This window comes from Coregonus clupeaformis, chromosome 18 (assembly GCF_020615455.1).
Source record: "Coregonus clupeaformis isolate EN_2021a chromosome 18, ASM2061545v1, whole genome shotgun sequence".
Lineage (NCBI taxonomy): Eukaryota > Metazoa > Chordata > Actinopteri > Salmoniformes > Salmonidae > Coregonus > Coregonus clupeaformis.
The window spans coordinates 17,487,934-17,509,858 of record NC_059209.1 but is presented as its reverse complement, the minus strand read 5'-3'; the positions used below and the strand labels follow the sequence as shown (position 1 = coordinate 17,509,858).

Here is a 21,925-nt window from a genome sequence, read left to right as displayed (position 1 = left end):
ACATTATCTTGCTGATAAATTGTTCCTGAGTAATGGATGTAATGTAAATAAACAGGAAAAACATATTTTATTAATTCAATGTTTTAAAATTATCCTAGTAATCTTTTATTTTGTGTCTTTCCTAGGTCCAGTCATTTAGATGTTTTTGTAGCCTATTTTGATTGTAGTGTCTAGGTGATATTAGAATCAGTATTGCTACATTGAGAATTCCAAATTCTTTACTTTGTCCAATTACCATAGCAATGCCAATGAACTTTAAAGTGGAACTGACAGTGTTAACTACTTTGCAGATATGAAACAAACAGACAATCATAATATCAGTAAAAAATATCAAATTCCCAGTTTATGCTACAAAGCCAACTTCATAAGAGGTTTTACAAATAGGTTATATTGGAGTCAACATTCCATGACGTAAACTAAGGCATTGTTGGCAGAATAGATTGATGCAGTTTAATGCATGATTAATACAATTCACCAACACATTTCTTGGTAGTCCAAAAAATATTCCTAGCAGGTTGTAAATCACAGCTGTCCTGGTTGCCTCCATTCGGGATGCACTGTTTCAGTTACAATGACTCAATATTTTGGACAAAAATGGACGAATGTAACTAAGGCTGCGACTGTCAATACAATCAAACTAGCAAGGGCAATGATCACAAGTCAGTCAACATGGCAAATAGGCTAGCATATCTATTTATGTAGCATGCTAAAAACACAGAGCGTAACGTTAGCTAGATAGCTAGCTGCTAGGAGGATGTCATGTCATTGGAGGAGTGGGTGAGTGATTTACTTTTTCCCCTCATATCGTTTTTCGGTGGCTTTACACAGCTAGAGATGCAGGTGTAATTTGGTTAGCTAGCAAGAACTTGAACAACTGTTATCCAGTTTGCATATCTCTTGCGTTCGCAAATTCACTCTGGCTATCTATCAGAGCACTGTCATCTGAGTGTGCCAGAGAACAGAATAACTGATTAATTTACTAATGCGCAACACCCACTGAATGTGACTGGTGTCAGTAAATGTATGCAAAAAACTAAGTAATAGTTAGTCACGAACGCTCTAGATAACATGTAAACAGCCTAACCAGATCTGCTAGAACGAGTAAAATGGTCAGAGTGAGGCGTTCTCTCATTTGTGTGTGGAAGTAGCTAGCTAGCAAGCTAGCCGACTTTAGCCAGTTAGCTTGGGTGCTTGGTTGGGACAAGCATGCATTGGCAGGCAAGCTGCAAAAGGATGAGTAGGCTACAATTCCCCATCGTTTATCCGTCCAATTTTGACGGCCAACTAGCTAAAGTTTGAGAGGATTTATCTAATGTTCCATCATTCGATTTTAGCTCATCTTGCTCTGGCAAGCATTCGTTGTTGATCTTGCCGTTGTTGATGTGCATAACTGAAGGAGAGATAGCCTACCTTTTCATGGTTGTTTGATCAATAGGAAGGTAAAGTTCCCAAATGTAAGAGGACTCCCGTGGTATTTACATATGTGTAGAAATCCATTCAGGTGTATTTTGTGGCTTAGACAGCCCATCTTAATCTTTTCTTTTTATTGGCCAGTCTGAGATATGGCTTTTTCTTTGCAACTATGCCTAGAGGTCAGCATCCCAGACTCGCCTCTTCACTGTTGACGTTGAGACTGGTGTTTTGCGGGTACTATTTAATGAAGCATTAACACACCTACTCATTCAAGGGTTTTTCTTCATTTTTACATTGTAGAATAATAGTGAAGACATCAAAACTATGAAATAACACATATGGAATCATGTAGTAACCAAAAAAGTGTTAAACAAATCAAAATATATTTTATATTTGAGATTCTTCAAATAGCCACCCTGCCTTGAAGACAGCTTTGCACACTCTTGGCATTCTCTCAACCAGCATCATGAGGTAGTCACCTGGAATGCATTTCAAATAACAGGTGTGCCTTGTTAAAAGTTAATTTGTGGAATCTCTTTCCTTCTTAATGCGTTTGAGCCAATCGTTGTGTTGTGACAGAGGATAGCGCTATTTGGCAAAAGACCAAGTCCATATTATGGCAAGAACAGCTCAAATAAGCAAAGAGAAATGACAGTCCATCATTACTTTTAAGACATGAAGGTTAGTCAATCTGGAAAATGTATATATCTACATACATACACACACACACAAAAGTATGTGGACACCCTTTCAAATTAGTGGATTCGGCTATTTCAGCCACACCCATTGCTGAGAGGTGTATAAAATTGAGCACACCGCCATGCAATCTCCATAGGAAAAAACATTGGCAGACGAATGGCCTTACTGAAGAGCTCAGTGACTTTCAACGTGGCACCATCATAGTATGCCACCTTTCCAACAAGTAAGTTCATCAAATTTCTGACATGCTAGAGCTGCCCCGGTCAACCGTAAGTGCTGTTATTGTGAAGTGGAAACGTCTAGGAGCAACAATGGCTCAGCCGTGAAGTGTTAGGCCACACAAGCTCACAGAACGGGACCGCCAAGTGCTGAAGCATGTAGCACGTAAAAATCATCTGCCCTCGGTTGTAACACTCACTACAGAGTTCCAAACTGCCTCTGGAAGCAACGTCAGCAGAATAGCTGTTCGTTGGGAGCTTCATGAAATGGGTTTCCATGGCCGAGCAGCCGCACACAAGCCTAAGATGACCATGCCAAGCGTCGGCTGGAGCAGTGGAAGCTTGTTCTCTGGAGTGATGAATCACACTTCACCATCTGGCAGTCCGAAGGACGAATCTGGGTTTGGCGGATGCCAGGAGAAAGCTACCTGTCCGAATGAATAGTGCCAACTGTAAAGTTTGGTGGAGGAGTAATAATGGTCTGGGGCTGTTTTTCATGGTTCGGGCTAGGCCCCTTAGTTCCAGTGAAGGGAAATCTTAATGCTACAGCATACAATTACATTCTAAACAATTCTGTGCTTCCAACTTGGTGGCAACAGTTTGGGGAAGGTTCTTTCCTGTTTCAGCATGACAATGCCCCCATGCACAACACGAAGTCCATACAGAAATGGTTTGTCGAGATCGGTGTGGAAGAACTTGACTGGCCTGCACAGAGCCCTGACCCGAATTGCCGACTGCGAGCCTAATCCCCCAACATCAGTGCCCAACTTCACTAATGCGCTTGTAGCTGAATGGAAGCAAGTCCCCGCAGCAATGTTCCAACATCTAGCGGAAAGCCTTCCCAGAAGAATGGAGGCTGTTGTAGCGGCAAAAGGGGGACGAACTCCATATTAAATGCTCATGATTTTGGAATGAGATGTTCGACGAGCAGCTGGCCACATACCTTTGGTCATGTAGTGTGTGTATACACACACACACACACAGACATATATAAAAAGTGTAAAACAATAATTTTAAAAAAGTATATGGCTCTGCTACCCACTACAAAGACAAACTTCTAAATGATCTCACGCAATGCTTTGACATATGTAAAAATATCTAATTTGTGGAAACTCAAATGGACCACTCCAATGGAACAAGTAAAAAGCTCTGGAAAGCCCCTGGATTTTGTAAGGTGCAGGTAGAGGATCATGACATCAAAGGAGGCCCTAATATGCAAATCATATGACATCTAATTGTCTCAAAACTATAGCCCGGTCTCATCCTCTGATTTTCTTGTTTTTCAGATAAGATGTACAATCAGAAACAGATCAGCATGCTTGAAGCCATAATCAAAGAATGAGAACACATCAATGCTTTCCATCGACCCACGGTAGGCTACCAACATTCTACATTCTATTAGAGACTAATATTAATCACACCCAATGAAAATAATAAATATACAATGCTTGATTTCTACACTTGAGGCCTATGCAGGTCTGGCCAAAGACATGACGTAGTGTGAGATGGTGTGTTCCAGTTACTATCATCTTTCCTGTTGTAACAATTGTGGATTAGGGGATGTGCAATGTTGATTCTTTAAGATGAGTTCAAGGATCTTTCTGATGAGTTCTAAGTGTTCCATCTTCACAGGTCAGGGACAGTCAATGTGGAGATGTGGGGTCAAAGCGGTCTGAATGGAACATCAACAGGATCAGGAGTTCCCAAACACCAAGCGCAGCATCACGTCTGGGTTGACTTGCTAACTAACGCTTTCATTATTATTATCCATTCCTTTAGAGTGCCAATGTCTCTCAGGTCACCACTGCTAGGACTCAGCACTCCCATGTTTCTAAGACAGGCGAACTGCAGGAAAGCCTAAGTCAGCTCAGAGCTAATACTAGTCTAGACCGCATTGATCTCAGGAAGCACAGGAAATCAGTCAATCTGAGGAATGGTGGTTTGAAGCCTTAGAAACCTGTTGGCCCACAGAGACCAAGTCTTTTCCAGTGTACTGGCATAACTCCAGGTGAAGTCACATAGTTCCTGTTATTTCATTTAAAACTGAGCCTTCTTCAGACTTTGTACTGCAACCATTGACAAAATGTATGAAATTAAGTTGTTCAAGACTGCTTAACCTTTTGATGTGATGATAAAAGCACCTCGCCTCCTCAGCCCCCACTAGGAATGTGCAAGAGAAATACCACCAGGGCGACAACACATCTCCAGAATTCAGGCGCTTCTATGAGGTGATTCTCGAGGAGCCACAGAGGAGACGTCAAGACAGGCAAAGGCAAGCACCGACAGCCCATTAACAACTCAGTCACAGGTAGTTTGGCTCGCAAGATTCGCAAATGTTGTAATACCTACTTTGATATAAACATGACATCATGGTTGCCCTCCAGATGTGCCCACACGTCAGGAATGTGTGGATATTACAGGGATGTTGAACACCTAGAGACAGCTACATCACGTTGCTGCCTGGAGGTCCCTTGCTGCTCCCCAGACACCCTGCAGCTCCAACTAGAGGTCCTGAGTCTGCAAGGGGAGTGGGGCCAACTGGGTGGGGGTAAGAGGTGTGGCTCACTACCTACAAGACGCACAGTAAAGAAGAGTTGCTTCAAGAGTATGGTGTCAAATGACTCCCATGAGGATGCAGGGTGTGTGAGTAGCAGGAGCTTAGAGGACACAACTACAGACAGTTCAAAGGACACAACAGACTCTTTCTTCATTGCCAAGTGGGATCCAGCCCATCTTAAAGTCACCTTCACACGTAAAGACACAAATGGGCAGCCGAGAAAGAGTGTCCTCCATCCTCTTCTTGAAAGCAGCAAGATTAGAGTCCATCTTCTATTCTTCATAGTGATGTCACTCTACTGTGGGAGGTCTGAGGTTAAATAAAAAGGTCTGTCTGCTGTTGTTTCAACATCATGTATGTTTGATCATTTAATTCCAGTACTAGTCATATTGCTTCCCTTGACAACTTCCATTTTTGAAAATACTTTTGGACTTAATTTCTAAATAATTATTTTATTTACAGCTTGCTTCACCACTGACACAAACCAAACAACAGTAGGCCTTCATACATTGACATTCAGACTAGATAGATAGCTGCACTACATATTAAAACATACTTTGAACAATAATTAAGCAAGACTACATATTCATAAAAGTAATAATTGCCACTGAAAAACATTGGCCACTGAACTACATTTGTAAAGCTGGAAGACCGCTTAAAAATAGACAGCTTAAAAAAAACAAGCACTGTGGCCCGTTTGGTCCAGCGGTTACTACCGCTGACCCCGGCATACATGTATACAAATCTGACCCCCCCCACCCACCCCCGTCTTTCAAACACTTTACCTCTTCAATAAAGCAACAGAAATTACAAAAGGAGTGGGACTGCCCCACAAAAAATACCTTAAAAAAAATAAACAAGCATTAGAAAACAATCTAAACCTTGACCATAGAGGAAATGGCATTTTGTAATGTTCATTATGCAGTCTTTTTTTGTGGTTTCATGAGCCGACCTCAATTCTATATGAAATATCAGCATCCTTTTTTCAGACCACTGGGTTTCTTTCTTTCGATGCTTCCTACCTCCTCTTCTCTCAAAGTGGTGTGGTTGGCGTGGAGGCTGTAGTGGGCACTGTAACAGGATGGAGCCCCAGGTCCAGAGAGGGGGCTTCATCTGGCTGGGGAGGACTCTTCTTCTGGGCCTCCAGTTTCTCTGTCAGCTGGATGTACAACTCCTTCACCTGGTCACTGCTCTGTGGACACCAGACAAGCACAGAGAACAGAGAATGAGGAATATGGAAACACAATAGCTATGTCATAGGGACAGGAGTTTCCCCATGTCACTGACTATGTGACTTGAGCAGGAAAAATTACGGTATAAGCCACAGGTGGAGTTCAGAGTAAAAAAAACAACATGACAACACCTAGTGTGAGCCACCAACAAAAATTATTAATATCAATCACTGAGCTTATGCGGTTAATATAATGTTCTCATGGGGAAAATGCATGATTACATCATTAGTTATTCAGGTGTCTTAATTACATGCATACATCTTTCGGAACCTGTTTCAAGCTACAAAAAAAATTCAAAATGTCAGCTTGCCCACCTGTTTTGGGGGTTCCAGGGTTTTCAGTAAGGTCTCCACACAAGATGGCAAAACTTTGTGGTGAAGGTGAAGCAACAGGCGTAGGGTGTGTCTGTGGACATTCTCTTTACTGGAATACACATAAATATATGTCAGGGAGTTATAGGTTACATGAGATAAGAAAGGCAAAATATATAACCAATTGCACAGGAAGTACAGTATTATTATTTTATTTTTTCTATCTATCTAGCATTCGGAAAGTCTTCAGACCCCTTGACTTTTTCCAAATTTTGTTACGTTACAGCCTTATTCTAAAATGGATTAAATTGTTTTTTCTCCTGATCAATCTACACACAACACCCCATAATGACAAAGCAAAAACAGATTAGTAGAAATTTTCCCACATAAAAAAACCAAAAAAGGATATCATTTACATAAGTATTCAGACCCTTTACTCAGTACTTTGTTGAAGCACATTTTGGTAGCGATTACAGCCTCAAGTTTTCTTGGGTATGACGCTACAAGCTTGGCACACCTGTATTTGGGGAGTTTCTCACATTCTTCTCTGCAGATCCTCTCAAGCTCTGCCAGGTCGGATGGGGAGCGTCGCTGCACAGCTATTTTCAGGTCTCTCCAGAGATGCTCGATCAGGTTCAAGTCCAGGCTCTGGCTGGGCCACTCAAGGACATTCAGAGACTTGTCCCAAAGCCACTGCTGCATTGTCTTGCCTGTGTGCTTAGGGTCGTTGTCCTGTTGGAAGGTGAACCTTCGCCCCAGTCAGGTCCTGAGTGCTCTGGAGCAGATTTTCATCAAGGAGCTCTCTGTACTTTGCTCCGTTCATCTTTCCCTCGATCTCGACCAGTCTTCCATTCCCTGCTGCTGAAAAACATCCCCACAGCATGACGCTGCCACCAACATGCTTCACCATAGGGATGGTGCCAGGTTTCCTCCAGACGTGACGCTTGGCATTTAGGCCAAAGAGTTAAATAATGGTTTTATCAGACCAGAGAATCTGGTTTAGAATCTGGTTTCTCATGGTCTGAGAGTCCTTCAGGTGCATTTTGGCAAACTCCAAGCAGGCTGTCATGTGCCTTTTACTGAGGAGTGGCTTCCTTCTGGCCACTCTACCATAAAGGCCTGATTGGTGGAGTGCTGCAGAGATGGTTGTCCTTCTGGAAGGTTCTACCATCTCCACAGAGGAACTCTGGAGCTCTGTCAGAGTGACGATTGGGTTCTTGGTCACCTCCCTGACCAAGGCCCTTCTCCCCCGATTGTTTGGACGGGCAGCCAGCTCTAGGAAAAGTATAGGTGGAAAATAACCTCTCACTCAACGTCAACAAAACAAAGGAGATGATCGTGGTCCTCTGTAGCTCAGCTGGTAGAGCACGGCGCTTGTAACGCCAAGGTAGTGGGTTCGATCCCCGGGACCACCCATACACAAAAATGTATACACGCATGACTGTAAGTCGCTTTGGATAAAAGCGTCTGCTAAATGGCATATTATTTCAGGAAACAGCAGAGGGTGCACCCCCCTATCCACATCGATGGGACCGCAGTAGAGAAGGTGGAAAGCTTCAGGTTCCTTGGCATACACATCACTGACAAACTGAAATGGACCACCCACACAGACAGTGTGGTGAAGAAGGCGCAACAGAGCCTCTTCAACCTCAGGAGGCTAAAGAAATTTGTCTTGGCACCTAAAACCTTCACAAACTTCACAGATGCACAATTGAGAGCATCCTGTCTGGTTGTATCACCACTTGGTACGGCAACTGCAACGCCCGCAACCGCAAGGCTCTCCAGAGGGTGGTGCGGTCTATACAACGCATTACCGGCGGCAAACTACCCGCCCTCCAGGACACCTACAGCACCCGATGTCACAGGAAGGCCAAAAATATCAAAGGACATCAACCACCCGAGCCACTGCCTGTTCACCCCGCTATCATCCAGAAGGCGAGGTCAGTACAGGTGCATCAAAGCTAGGACCGAGAGACTGAAAACAGCTTCTATCTCAAGGCCATCAGACTGTTAAACAGCCATCATTAGCACATTAAAGGCTGCTGCCTATAGACAGACTAGAAATCACTGGCCACTTCAATAATATCTTGCATTACTCATCTCATACAGTGGGGGAAAAAAGTATTTAGTCAGCCACCAATTGTGCAAGTTCTCCCACTTAAAAAGATGAGAGAGGCCTGTAATTTTCATCATAGGTACACGTCAACTATGACAGACAAATTGAGAATTTTTTCTCTCCAGAAAATCACATTGTAGGATTTTAAATGAATTTATTTGCAAATTATGGTGGAAAATAAGTATTTGGTCACCTACAAACAAGCAAGATTTCTGGCTCTCACAGGCCTGTAACTTCTTCTTTAAGAGGCTCCTCTGTCCTCCACTCGTTACCTGTATTAATGGCACCTGTTTGAACTTGTTATCAGTATAAAAGACACCTGTCCACAACCTCAAACAGTCACACTCCAAACTCCACTATGACCAAGACCAAAGAGCTGTCAAAGGACACCAGAAACAAAATTGTAGACCTGCACCAGGCTGGGAAGACTGAATCTGCAATAGGTAAGCAGCTTGGTTTGAAGAAATCAACTGTGGGAGCAATTATTAGGAAATGGAAGACATACAAGACCACTGATAATCTCCCTCGATCTGGGGCTCCACGCAAGATCTCACCCCGTGGGGTCAAAATGATCACAAGAACGGTGAGCAACAATCCCAGAACCACACGGGGGGACCTAGTGAATGACCTGCAGAGAGCTGGGACCAAAGTAACAAAGCCTACCATCAGTAACACACTACGCCGCCAGGGACTCAAATCCTGCAGTGCCAGACGTGCCCCCCTGCTTAAGCCAGTACACGTCCAGGCCCGTCTGAAGTTTGCTAGAGTGCATTTGGATGATCCAGAAGAGGATTGGGAGAATGTCATATGGTCAGATGAAACCAAAATAGAACTTTTTGGTAAAGACTCAACTCGTTGTGTTTGGAGGACAAAGAATGCTGAGTTGCATCCAAAGAACACCATACCTACTGTGAAGCATGGGGGTGGAAACATCATGCTTTGGGGCTGTTTTTCTGCAAAGGGACCAGGACGACTGATCCGTGTAAAGGAAAGAATGAATGGGGCCATGTATCGTGAGATTTTGAGTGAAAACCTCCTTCCATCAGCAAGGGCATTGAAGATGAAACGTGGCTGGGTCTTTTAGCATGACAATGATCCCAAACACACCACCCGGGCAATGAAGGAGTGGCTTCGTAAGAAGCATTTCAAGGTCCTGGAAAGGCCTAGCCAGTCTCCAGATCTCAACCCCATAGAAAATCTTTGGAGGGAGTTGAAAGTCTGTGTTGCCCAGCGACAGCCCCAAAACATCACTGCTCTATAGGAGATCTGCAAGGAGGAATGGGTCAAAATACCAGCAGTGTGTGAAAACCTTGAAGACTTACAGAAAACGTTTGACCTGTGTCATTGCCAACAAAGGGTTTATAACAAAGTATTGAGAAACTTTTGTTATTGACCAAATACTTATTTTCCACCATAATTTGCAAATAAATTCATTAAAAATCCTACAATGTGATTTTCTGGAAAAGAAATTCTCATTTTGTCTGTCATAGTTGACGTGTACCTATGATGAAAATTACAGGCCTCTCTCATCTTTTTAAGTGGGAGAACTTGCACAATTGGTGGCTGACTAAATACTTTTTTTCCCCACTGTATGTATATACTGTATTCTATACTATTCTACTGTATCTTAGTCCATGCCGCTCTGACATTGCTCGTCCATTTATGTATATATTCTTAATTCATTCCTTACTTAGATTTGTGTGTATTGGGTATATGTTGTGAAATTGTTAGATATTACTTGTTAGATATTACTGCACTGTCGGAGCTAGAAGCACAAGCATTTCACTACACCCACAATAACATCTGCTAAACACGTGTATGTGATCAATAAAATGTGATTTTATTTGATTTTAAGAATGATGGAGGCCACTGTGTTATTGGGTCCTTCAGTGCTGCAGACATTTTTTGGTACCCTTCCCCAGATCTGTGCTTCGACGCAATCCTGTCTCGGAGCTCTACGGACAATTCCTTTGACCTTATGGCTTGGTTTTAGCTCTGACGTCCACTGTCAACTGTGGGACCTTATATAGACAGGTGTGTGCCTTTCCAAATCATGTCCAATCAATTGAATTTACCACAGGTGGACTCCAATCAAGTTGGAGAAACATCTGAAGGATGATAAATGGAAACAGGATGCACCTGAACTCAATTTCGAGGTATTTCTTTTTTTAAATTTGTTTAACTTTGCACACACAAAATAAACCTGTTTTCGCTTTGTCATTATAGGGTATTGTGTGTAGATTGATGAAGAAAAAATGAAATTTTATCAATTTTAGAATAAGGCTGTAACGTAACAAAATGTTGAAAAAGGGAACCCGATGGTCACTCTGACAGAGCTCCTCTGTGGAGATTCTTCCAGAAGGAAAACCATATCTGCAGCACTCCACCAATCAGGCCTTTATGGTAGTGTGGCCAGACAGAAGCCACTCCTCAGTAAAAGGCACGACGGCTCGCTTGGAGTTTGCCAAAAGGCACCTAAAGGACTCTACGGTGGCACCATCCCTACGGTGTAGCATGTTGGTGGCAGCATCATGCTGTGGGGATATTTTTCAGTGGCAGGGACTGGGAGACTAGTCAGGATCAAGGGAAAGATGAACAGAGCAAAATACAGAGAGAACCTTGATGAAAACCTGTTCCAGAGCGCTCAGGACCTCAGACTGGGGCTAAGGTTCACCTTCCAACAGGACAACGACCCTAAGCACACAGCCAAGACAATGCAGGAGTGGCTTCGGGACAAGTCTCTGAATGTCCTTGAGTGGCCCAGCCAGAGCCCGGACTTGAACCCGATCGAGCATCTCTGGAGAGACCTGAAAATAGCCGTGCACGACGCTCCCCATCCAACCTGACAGAGCTTGAGAGGATCTGCAAAGAAGAATGGGAGAAACTCCCCAAATACAGGTGTGCCAAGCTTGTAGCGTCATACCAAAGAAAACTCGAGGCTGTAATCGCTACTTAAAGGTGCTTCAAAGTACTGAGTAAAGGGTCTGAATACTTATGTAAATGTTATGTTTTTTATTTCTAATAATCCGTTTTTGCTTTGTCATTATGGGGGTATTGTGTGTAGCTTGATGAGGATTTTTGGGGGGGATCAATTTTACAATAAGGCTGTAACGTAACAAAATGTGGGAAAAGTCAAGGTGTCTGAATACATTCCGAATGCACTGTAGTCTTATGACCAAGTATACTTTTTAAAAGAATGTCTTTGGTGGGGTAATTGGTACTACCGAAAATAAATACAACAACTTTGGCAGCCATGCCATTCTAAAGAGGTTTATTCTACCTGTAAGATTCATGGGAAGATCATTCCATTTAATTAGATCTGCTTTCATATTGTTGAGTAATGGAATAAAGTTCATGCATTTGTTGTTTATTGTCACTCATTAAGCATCCTAAGTATTTCATATTTTTTGTGGTCTACTTAAAGGATTGCTGTAGATCTTGAGTTATTATTTTTCCTATTGCCATTATTTCGTTTTTTCCCACGTTAATTTTATATCCTGAGATTTTTTTGTATTCTGAAAATATTTTTTTAATATTAGTCAGGTATATCAGGAGACCATCTGCAAATAAGTTTAGTTTATATTCATGTTTACCAATACCTGTTATGTTTGGGTCCTGTCTAAATCTTTCTACAAGCGGTTCAATTGCCAGTGCAAACAGGAGGGGGGAGAGGGGACATCCCTGTCTTGTGCTCCTCTCTAAAGCAATTTCATTAGATCCTGTATTATTTTATGTCTATTTTTGCTTTAGGACATTTATACAATATTTTTATAAAATGTGTTATTTCAGCTGAAAAGTTGAAAGCTTCCAATGTTTTGAATAGAAAAGGCCATTCAAGACGGTTGAATGCCTTTTTGGCATCAACAGCCATTATTGATAAATCTATAGCTTTGTTTTTTTTTGCGTATTGTGAGTACAGTATTCTACTTCAATGTCACATATTTCATAAATGTGCAGTAAGACTTCCATCGGTTTCAAATGCAGTATTTGCAGTAATCTCCTGTATGTCCCAGGACAAGACAGACCTGGAGAAAGAGGCGAGAAGAAAGCCATCAAACACGGCAGAGCAGAACTCTTCAGTCCCAAACTCATCAGAGAGCAAGGTGAGGTGTCCTGTCAGGAGGTGCAGGAAGATGTCCCCAAAGGCCATGTCGTTGTGGGTCTCCACTGCAGTTAATTGAAAAAACTATGTTGAGAGCCATGTTAACAACAATACACTAACAGTATTTTTTTCCTTCTATTAACCTGTGGCAAAACAAGTGCAGAACCTACCCAAAGCGGGAAGTAACCGTTGTAAGGCATTCTTGTTCCTCTGCTTGGCAATGTGGAGTGTGTAGTACAGACCTATCTCACAAGCCACCCTGTTCTCCTGCAGGTACCTAGGGCAGGGGAGAACTCACTTTAAATCAGAGGCTTCTCATTGAAATGCATTAAACACAAATCTCCCATGTACACTGTACATAATATTGACAATTTAAATGCACATGTATATTTTTGAATATCAATACTATGTGTTTTACATTCTATAGTTTTACATGATTATGTTATTAATGTCATCAAACATATATAATAATGTATTAGAGCCATACAAAGTCTACCAAAGTAACATGTTCCATTCTAACCCCATCCCCTGTGTGACAGCCCATCCCAGTGGTTACTTGTTGAAGGCATCAGGCAGGGCTGTGGGGTAGGTGAGGGAGGTCTTCTCCTCATTGGGGAGCTTCTGTTCTACAGTGAAGGTGTAGTCGTCCACAACTAATGACAACATGGCTGGTAGAAAACGGGTTACAACCTCCAGTTCCTGAGAGGGAAGGAATCAAATATGATGAGTCTCTGCCCTGGCCGGATGTCACATCTACGCCATACCTAGCAGTGGTAATTGTGAAGAGGTTGCTTTCCAGCTCTGCACATCAAACTATTGTTTACTGTGTATCTCATAAGTAATATACTACAGACTCGTAAACTCACTGAAGAAAAACAAATGATTATAAAATAATACTAGTGGAAACATGAAGTGAATGCATACCAATCTGGGCTCTTTAAAGACTTGGCTGTCAATCATATCCCAAGCACCTTGTCCAAGAGACAGCATTCTGAGCAGCAGCATCAGGTCTGGACTGTCCTGTTCATTCACACATAAACATCTCTCTTCAGTAGTGGCAGTAGGTCTCCACATAGCATTGACAGAATATAGAAATGGATAGAAGGAACATAAGGCCATAAACGACAACATTGAATGTCTTACTCTGGGTAGAGCGTCCTGGCTTAGCAATTCCTGCAAGTTTCGGACTGTACTCAAAACCAGGGTGTTACAGGCAAATGGATCACACAGGATCATGGACAGGTCCCTGGAAAGCAAGAAGACCCACTGCGTTTTTGTCACATCTTTTTATGAATCCTACAATCATAAGCCACGTTCAATCACATTTCCTACACTCTTCTTTTCTCACCCAAGTACTTGCTCCTGTCCTTTCTTCACTCCATCCAGAAAACCTTGCAATTCCCGGGCTCGCTTGGCATCCACAAACTTCTCACGGATACAGGCATCCAAGCACCAGGTGAACTGCCAAGATAGACATAAATACAGCACTCTGCATCAGCATGCAGAACATTCACCAGCGGATTTGTATATATTTGAAATCAATACTATTCCTGTTTCAGTTTGCCTACAGAAGAAGGCAACTCAGATCAGTTGCATTGTCTCTTTCTTAGGAATTGAGCATACCTTATGGCAGGGGTCTACTGAACAGATCTCACTGATGTCCAGGTCATGGAGGGACATGAGCAGCTCTGCACGCAAGGTGCAATAGTGGACGTTGCGCGTACGCAGGAAGAGGGTTCGCAGGAACTGAAGCACCATGTCATACAGCTTCACATTCTTCCCAATCATCTGGGTCAGCTTCAAGACTACCTGTACATAAAACAGAAAAAACACACACAACTCTCTTCTGAGTTTATAGAAAAATGGTTGATAGACAAGGAAAAACTTTTGTTATAATGGGCTCCTGGCCCTAATCAAAACCTTATTGGAATGTGAACAGAATCTATTGGGAGTCAAAAGGTAATGAAAAGGTCCAGATGTACTCGGGTGGCTCACCTCTCCTTGGCGTCTTGCTTTGGGGGAGGGGCTGAAGAAGTTGTGCAGAATAGAGAGATCGCTGCTGAAAAGTGCTGCCTCCTTCTCCACAATATACTGCTTGAGCAGGGGCGAAACCTCATCCCCGAAGAGAGCCTGGTTGTCCTGCCAGATCTGCCTCTTCACCTCAACAGCACAGACCTTATACAGTTCCTTATCAGCCATCACAAGCTTCAGCTTTTTCTCTGGAACCTGTTCATAGGAAGTCAGTCAGGAAATACATTTCAAACACTGAGCTGTGGTAGGACCACAGTGTTTTGAAGAGAGAAAACATGGCCAATGGCAGGTGCAAACAACTATAAAGAGAAAAAGATCTGCGTTGCGGGTTAATGAGGTGCATTCATTAAAAGTACGGTGGAAAGACAGAGACTTGCCTTTGGAAGATGTTTCAGAACCTGCATGACCACTGGCTGAATGGAAGGCATCTTCACCAGCGGAAAACTCTTCTCTAAAAGCTCTTCAAGTTTACCATAACTGTAGAGGGAGGAGGAATAAACAAACAATCATGTCTAACATGTACAACAGTTTACACTGATGATTTCGCTATCCAGACCTGGTGTTTACTAGCTAAGTAGTAGCCAGCTATATACAGTGCATTCGGAAAGTATTCAGACCCCTTCACTTTTTCCACATTTTGTTACGTTACCTTATTTTAAAATTGATTATATTGTCTTTTCCCCTCATCAATCTACACACAATACCCCATAATGACGACGCAAAAACAGGTTTATATACATTTGTGCTAATGTATTACAAATAAAAACTGAAATATCACGTTTACATAAGTATGCAGACCCTTTACTTTGTTGAAGCACCTTTGGCAGCGATTACAGCCTCGAGTCTTCAGTATGACGCTACAAGCATGGCACACCTGTATTTGGGGAGTTTCTTCTCTGCAGATCCTCTCAAGCTCTGTCAGCCATCCGTAGGGATGGTGCCAGGGTTCCTCCAGACGTGAAGCTTGGCATTCAGGCCAAAGAGTTCAATCTTGGTTTCATCAGACCAGATAATCTTGTTTCTCATGGTCTGTGAGTCCTTCAGGTGCCTTTTGGCAAACTCCAAGCAGGCTGTCATGTGCCTTTTACTGAGGAGTGGCTTCCGTCTGGCCACTCTACCATAAAGGCTTGATTGGTGGAGTGCTGCAGAGATGGTTGTCCTTCTTCAAGGTTCTCCCATCTCCACAGAGGAACTCTGGAGCTCTGTCAGAGTGACCATCGGGTTCTTGGTCACTTCCCTGACCAAGGCCCTTCTCCCCCGATAGCTCAGTTTGGCCGGGCGGCCAGCTCTAGGAAGAGTGAAGAGTCTTGGTGGTTCCAAACTTCTTCCATTTAAGAATGATGAGGCCACTGTGTTCTTGGGGACCTTCAATGCTGCAGAAATTTTTTGGTAACCCTTCCCCAGATCTGTGCCTCGACACAATCCTGTTTCGGAGCTCTACGAACAATTCCTTCGACCTTGATTTTTGCTCTCACATGCACTGTCTGTGGGACCATATATAGACAGGTGTGTGCCTTTCCAAATCATGTCCAATCAATTGAATTTACCACAGATGGACTACAATCAAGTTGGAGAAACATCAAGGATGATCAATGGAAAAAGGATGCACCTGAGCTCAATTTCGAGACTCATAGCAAAGGGTCTGAATAAATTGGCTAAAATTTCTAAAAACTTGTTTTCGCTTTGTCATTATGGGGTATTGTGTGTAGATTGATGAGGGAAAAAATGTATTTAAGCAAATTTAGAATAACGCTGTAATGTAACAAAATGTGGAAAAAATGAAGGTGTCTGAATACTTTCCGAATGCATTGTATACATGTAAAGAGATGTCGCACCGGTCCTCATCCTTGCCCTCCGCGATAGTGGCGACTCGCTCCATCAACTTGTCACGAAGCTCGTCAAAGACAGACTGGTGAAACTCCAACCGAGGAGTCCCGTGAAGGTCCAGAAAGGGAAGAGCGGACTGAAGAGTTGGCAACAAAATGCCATTTTCTGTCTGCAAACACATTATCAGACCGGTGGTGAGATAATAATCAATGCACTGAAATAGTGGTGTTATTAATTTGATAAATCGGAGCAGTGAAATGTTATTGTAATCTATACTCAGGGAGGTTGCTAAGTAGAGGCAAAGTGGTTCAATCTAACTGTTGTGTTAATTAGTTGCGATAATTATAAATTAAGTGGCTAGTTAGCATAGGTCTCGTCATTCAAATAACATTAGCTAATGTTAGCTAACTAGCTTTGTTGTTAGCACGTAGTTAGCTAGCTAGCTCTGAATCGTCTCATGATGAATTTTGTTTACTGATGGAATTTAGTAACTCACTAGCTAAAGTACATGTGTTGGTAAAGTGCTGACAAACATCTATGTGCGCACAGTGTCATTTATCCAAAATACGAAATGCATGACTTCAGAGCACTTTGAATCGTTATACTGCCAGCTGGCTCTGGTCCACACGCCGGGTGAGCGAGGACAGAGAGTTAGAGGTGAAGTGAGAGGGTTTCCTCCACCCAAAATCTGTCAACAAAAATAAGTCCATGAAGTAAGAAATGTTTGCATAGAGGTCAACGAGTGTTGAATTTGGTCAACAAAAAAATGTAATTGCTACTTTGCTACGTGAGGCTTATTTTTTATCGAATAGAAGTTTCGTAATGGTTAGGTTGTTAAGAATGCACTGATATAATTGGATGCACGTGGCATTTCGGCAACTTTGTGGGGGGAAAATGACTTCTATCGGAGATGTACCTGTTGTGCACACACGTATCTGCCCTCTCATTGGCTAGAATGGTCCCACCTGATCTCGCCTCTTCCCGCCAATAAGGTATAATAAGAACTGGAGACTCTGTCCAAGACGTCTGTCAATCGATGTAGGTGAGGGAGTACATTTGAAGGGTGTTTTCACTGACACTGCTGGCCGAGAGTAAAAGGGTTTGGACGTCATTTGAGGTGCGAAGGTTGATCGGCAGGTAGCGAAGAAGGACCGAAGTTTATTGCTCATATTTTATCGAAAGCGCTATGAATAAGTGTAGAAAGGGAGAGTAGGAAGGTAAATGGAGTCCCTTGAGAAAGCAAGAAACAGATGCATGTCAGGAGAAGTGCAGTATTATCATAAGGAAACTTATACCTGGATGACTGAGGAGGATTTAGGGAAAAAGAGAGGCAGAGGAGGTCTAAGAGAGAGGGAGGAAGACTGTGAGCTTGAGTCAGTTAAAAATGGAAGAAAAAAGGGAGAAGGTTTGTTAAAGAAGAATGGTAGGAAATGTAAGCAAAGTGAGCTGAAGACAGGAGGAGAAATGGAAGTGAATGAGGGTGAAGTATCGGAGGTGGAAGGTGTGGTGAAGTACTCGGAGCCTGAGGATTGCACAGAGGATTGCAAATCGGAGGGCCTGTTGTCTGGACCTCTGGCAGTCTCTATGGGGGTGCCACAGGGTTCAATTCTCGGGCCGACTCTATTCTCTGTGTATATCAATGATGTCGCTCTTGCTGCTGGTGACTCTCAGATCCACCTCTACGCAGACGACACCATTTTGTATACATCTGGCCCTTCATTGGACACTGTTAACAAACCTCCAAACGAGCTTCAATGCCATACAACACTCCTTCCGTGGCCTCCAACTGCTCTTAAACACTAGTAAAACTAAATGCATGCTCTTCAATCGAACGCTGCTTGCACCCGCCTGCCCGACTAGAATCACTACTCTCGGCGGGTCTGACTTAGAATATGTGGACAACTACAAATACCTAGGTGTCTGGTTAGACCGTAAACTCTCCTTCCAGACTCACATTAAGCATCTCCAATCCAAAGTTAGATCTAGAATCGGCTTCCTATTTCGCAACAAAGCCTCCTTCACTCATGCTGCTAAACTGACTATCCTACCGATCCTTGACTTCGGCGATGTCATTTACAAAATAGCTTCCAACACTCTACTCAGCAAATTGGATGTAGTCTATCACAGTGCCATCCGTTTTATAAAAAAAATAAAAATAATATGCCATTTAGCAGACGCTTTTATCCAAAGCGACTTACAGTCATGCGTGCATACAGTTTTGTCACCAAAGCCCCATATACTACCCACCATTGTGACCTGTACGCTCTCGTTGGCTGGCCCTCACTACATATTCGACGCCAAACCCACTGGCTCCAGGTCATCTATAAATCCCTTCTAGGCAAATCCCTGCCTTATCTTAGCTCATTGGTCACCATAGCAACACCCACCCGTAGTATGCGTTCCAGCAGGTATATCTCACTGGTCATCCCCAAAGCCAACACCTCCTTTGGTCGCCATTCCTTCCAGTTCTCTGCTGCAAATGACTGGAACGAACTGCAAAAATCTCTGAAGCTGGAGACACTTATCTCCCTCACTATCTTAAAGCATCAGTTGTCAGAGCAGCTTACCGATCACTGCACCTGTACACAGCCCATCTGTAATTAGCCCACCCAACTACCTCATTCCCATATCGTTATTTACATTGTTATTCATTTTGCTCATTTGCACCCCAGTATCTCTATTTGCACATCATCTTCTGCACATCTATCACTCCTGTGTTAATACTAAATTATAATTGTAATTATATCTGCACTATGGCCTATTTATTGCCTTAATGCCATAACTGAATACATTTGCACACACTGTATATAGATTTTCTATTGTGTTATTGACTGTACGTTTTGTTTATTCCATATGTAACTCTGTGTTGTTGTTTTTTTTTTTCCGCACTGCTTTGCTTTATCTTGGCCAGGTCGCAGTTGTAAATGAGAACTTGTTCTCAACTGGCTTACCTGGTTAAATAAAGGTGAAATAAATAAAATATAAAAGGGTCAGGATGAAGATGAGTCTGTGACAGTAGGAGTGACGTTTTTGGAAAAAGTGGACCCTTGCCTTTTGGCTGATCCATTTGGGGTTTCAAGATGGGTGAAAAAAGCGTTGGGTAAAGTGGAATCGGTGAGGGTAACCAGAAGTGGTCTAGTGATAATTGTTTGTGTTTCTGTTGGTCAGAGAGAGAAGGTGCTCAGATTTAGACAAATGGGGGAAAGAATGGTGAATTGTTTCGTTCTCAAGAAAAGGGCGCCATTGAAAGGAGTGATTACTGGGGTAGCAGTAAATGTAAAAGTTGACCAACTGAAGGGGAAGATTCCCGGTGTGTGTGATGCTCGTCGTTTGGTGCGACACAAACAGGGGGGCGAGAGTGGGGAAACAGGGGAGTCATTGTCTGTTCTTTTGAGTTTTGAAGTTGAGTCTGTCTGATAAAGTGAAGTTAGGGTATATAAGTTATCCTGTACGAGCTTATGTGCTGAACACATTACGATGTTACAGGTGTCAAACTTATGGGCATGTGGCAGCAGTGTATAGGAGGGAGGTTCCAAGGTGTGAGAAGTGTGCAGAAGGGCATGAGACAAAGGAATGTGTAGCATTGGGGAAAGTAGTGGTATGTGCTAATTGTAGGGGTGCCCATGGGGCTGGGGATCAGAAATGTCCTGTGCGAGAGAGGCAGGTTGAGGTTTCCAGGGTAAGAGTAGTGAAGAAGTTGTCATATGCTGAGGCAGTGAAGAAAGTAGAGGAAGATGGGTCAAGGGGGAGGAGTGGTGAGAGTAGTAGAGATGTACCAATGCAGAGGGATAGGCCAACAAGTGATATATGTTTCAGTAAGACTGGATTTTTAGCATTTATAGCAATGGTTATTAATTGTACAGCAGGGATGGAATGTAAGTCTAAGAAAATTGAGGTTGTGGTGGCAGCTGAAGAGAGGTATTTGGGTGTGTGAGACTTGACATCAGAAGAGTTACAGGGAGTGTTAAGTGGTGATGTTCCATCATCTCAGGTTGAGGGCATGAGGTAGGAATGAATATTTTTAAATAGTGGAGTGGGGTGATGTTAATTATTAATAATAATTTTGAATTTGTGAGTGTAGTGTTAAAAGGTAGGGTATTTCTTTATTTAATTTTCCAAGCAAAATATAAGGGAGTTGTACACCAGTCTAGTAGGTGGTGGTAATACAACAAATTGGATGCCAACCGCCGTTAAACCTCATCGAAGAAGAAGAAGTCCAAGATGTCTGCCCGTTGTTTTCAAGGTAATCTACTCACGTTCGCATACGAGGAATCGATTATTTTGGAGTTTAGTAACAAAACCTACATGTACGCAACTATAGGGCAAAACAGATGGGGATGGCTTAGATTGTTGACATGTAAACTATATTTCGTCCCATGTTTTTTGCAACAAATACATTTGAACAATGAGCACTTGTCTCTCAAATACATCGTTACTGTTGCTGGTTAGCGAGCGATCAAATGTTTGCCATATTAACATGAAATCTGTCAAAACAAGACATGGTATCATGAACAAGATGAAACGAGTCACATACGATTCCCTACATGGCCGTTTCATTTAATCGTTGGTAGCTATCTGGCCATCCAGAATCACAACTACTCATGGACTTCTGCCCCCATTGAAGTGTGCGCATCGTGTTTTGTGACGTTGTCAGCTAATCCATCTATTGGCCTATCTTCATACTGTACTGCCTTTGCTTTGTTGTCACTGAAAAATTGTTGGCTGCAACTGTTTTAAAACCGGTTATGAAAGTAGAGGGCTTTATGTTTCTAGAACCATAACGCGATTGAGAATCGATTCATAGTGGAGTATTTGGCTGCCAGAGCCAATTCGCCTAAATAGGACACTTGAAATAGTAACGTTAGGCTCATTTAGTTCATTACTGTATTGCTAACGTTGTTTTAATGACATAGCCGTACGTTAACGAACCGCTTAAATTAGAATGATCGTCAATAATCAACACACCGTTAGCTTGAACCACTTTGTCGATCCGCTAGTATCATCATGTTTAGCTGTTGTTAGCTTGCTAGCTAAAGGTAGTTAGCTAGCTTACCTGAAACTGGTCAATGGCTTTCAGAGGCTCTGTGCAGTTGGTCAGTGTTTCTTTTAGATCCTCGCCATTGGATATCCCAAGCTCAGGCAGGCCCGCAAACATTTTCTATTTTGTATAATATAATTGCACATATGTTTAATTAAAGAAACATAGAGCTAATAATACGATATATTCGTAAACTAATGACTACAAGTTCGCTACTTTCTTTCTTCTTGGCTAACGACGCACGCTTCCTGTAAGCAGTGCACCCAGTAAAGAGGCCGATGTGCACAAACAATCCGAAGCGCAATTAGTTACGCTTCTCCATATAATTACATATTGGAAGTCGGATTTAGTGTATCATTTCAAGAATACAACATTAAATCA

At 42.6% G+C, this 21,925-nt stretch overlaps 1 protein-coding gene and 1 long non-coding RNA gene across 3 annotated transcripts; one reads left to right on the top strand and one right to left on the bottom strand.

The window, feature by feature from the left end:
- Positions 1–738: 738 nt before the first annotated feature.
- On the top strand, positions 739–5,918 carry LOC121551976. Of its 2 annotated transcripts, XR_005997132.2 has the most exons (3): positions 739–777; positions 3,617–3,702; positions 3,963–5,918. It is a non-coding gene; the product is annotated as an uncharacterized LOC121551976 (long non-coding RNA). The 2 variants fall into 2 exon arrangements; XR_005997131.2 differs by having other exon boundaries at positions 3,617–5,918.
- LOC121551974 (negative elongation factor B) lies at positions 5,324–21,884 on the bottom strand. The gene is made up of 13 exons (XM_041864657.2): positions 21,560–21,884; positions 16,515–16,675; positions 15,057–15,156; positions 14,644–14,874; positions 14,272–14,457; positions 13,997–14,109; positions 13,792–13,894; positions 13,573–13,668; positions 13,205–13,347; positions 12,819–12,925; positions 12,572–12,713; positions 6,434–6,542; positions 5,324–6,079 (listed from the first exon to the last, which is right to left on the bottom strand). Exons 1-13 carry the CDS (start codon positions 21,659–21,661, stop codon positions 5,921–5,923), a joined length of 1,752 nt encoding a protein of 583 aa, XP_041720591.1. The 5' UTR covers positions 21,662–21,884; the 3' UTR covers positions 5,324–5,920.
- Between the last annotated feature and the right edge of the window lie 41 nt (positions 21,885–21,925).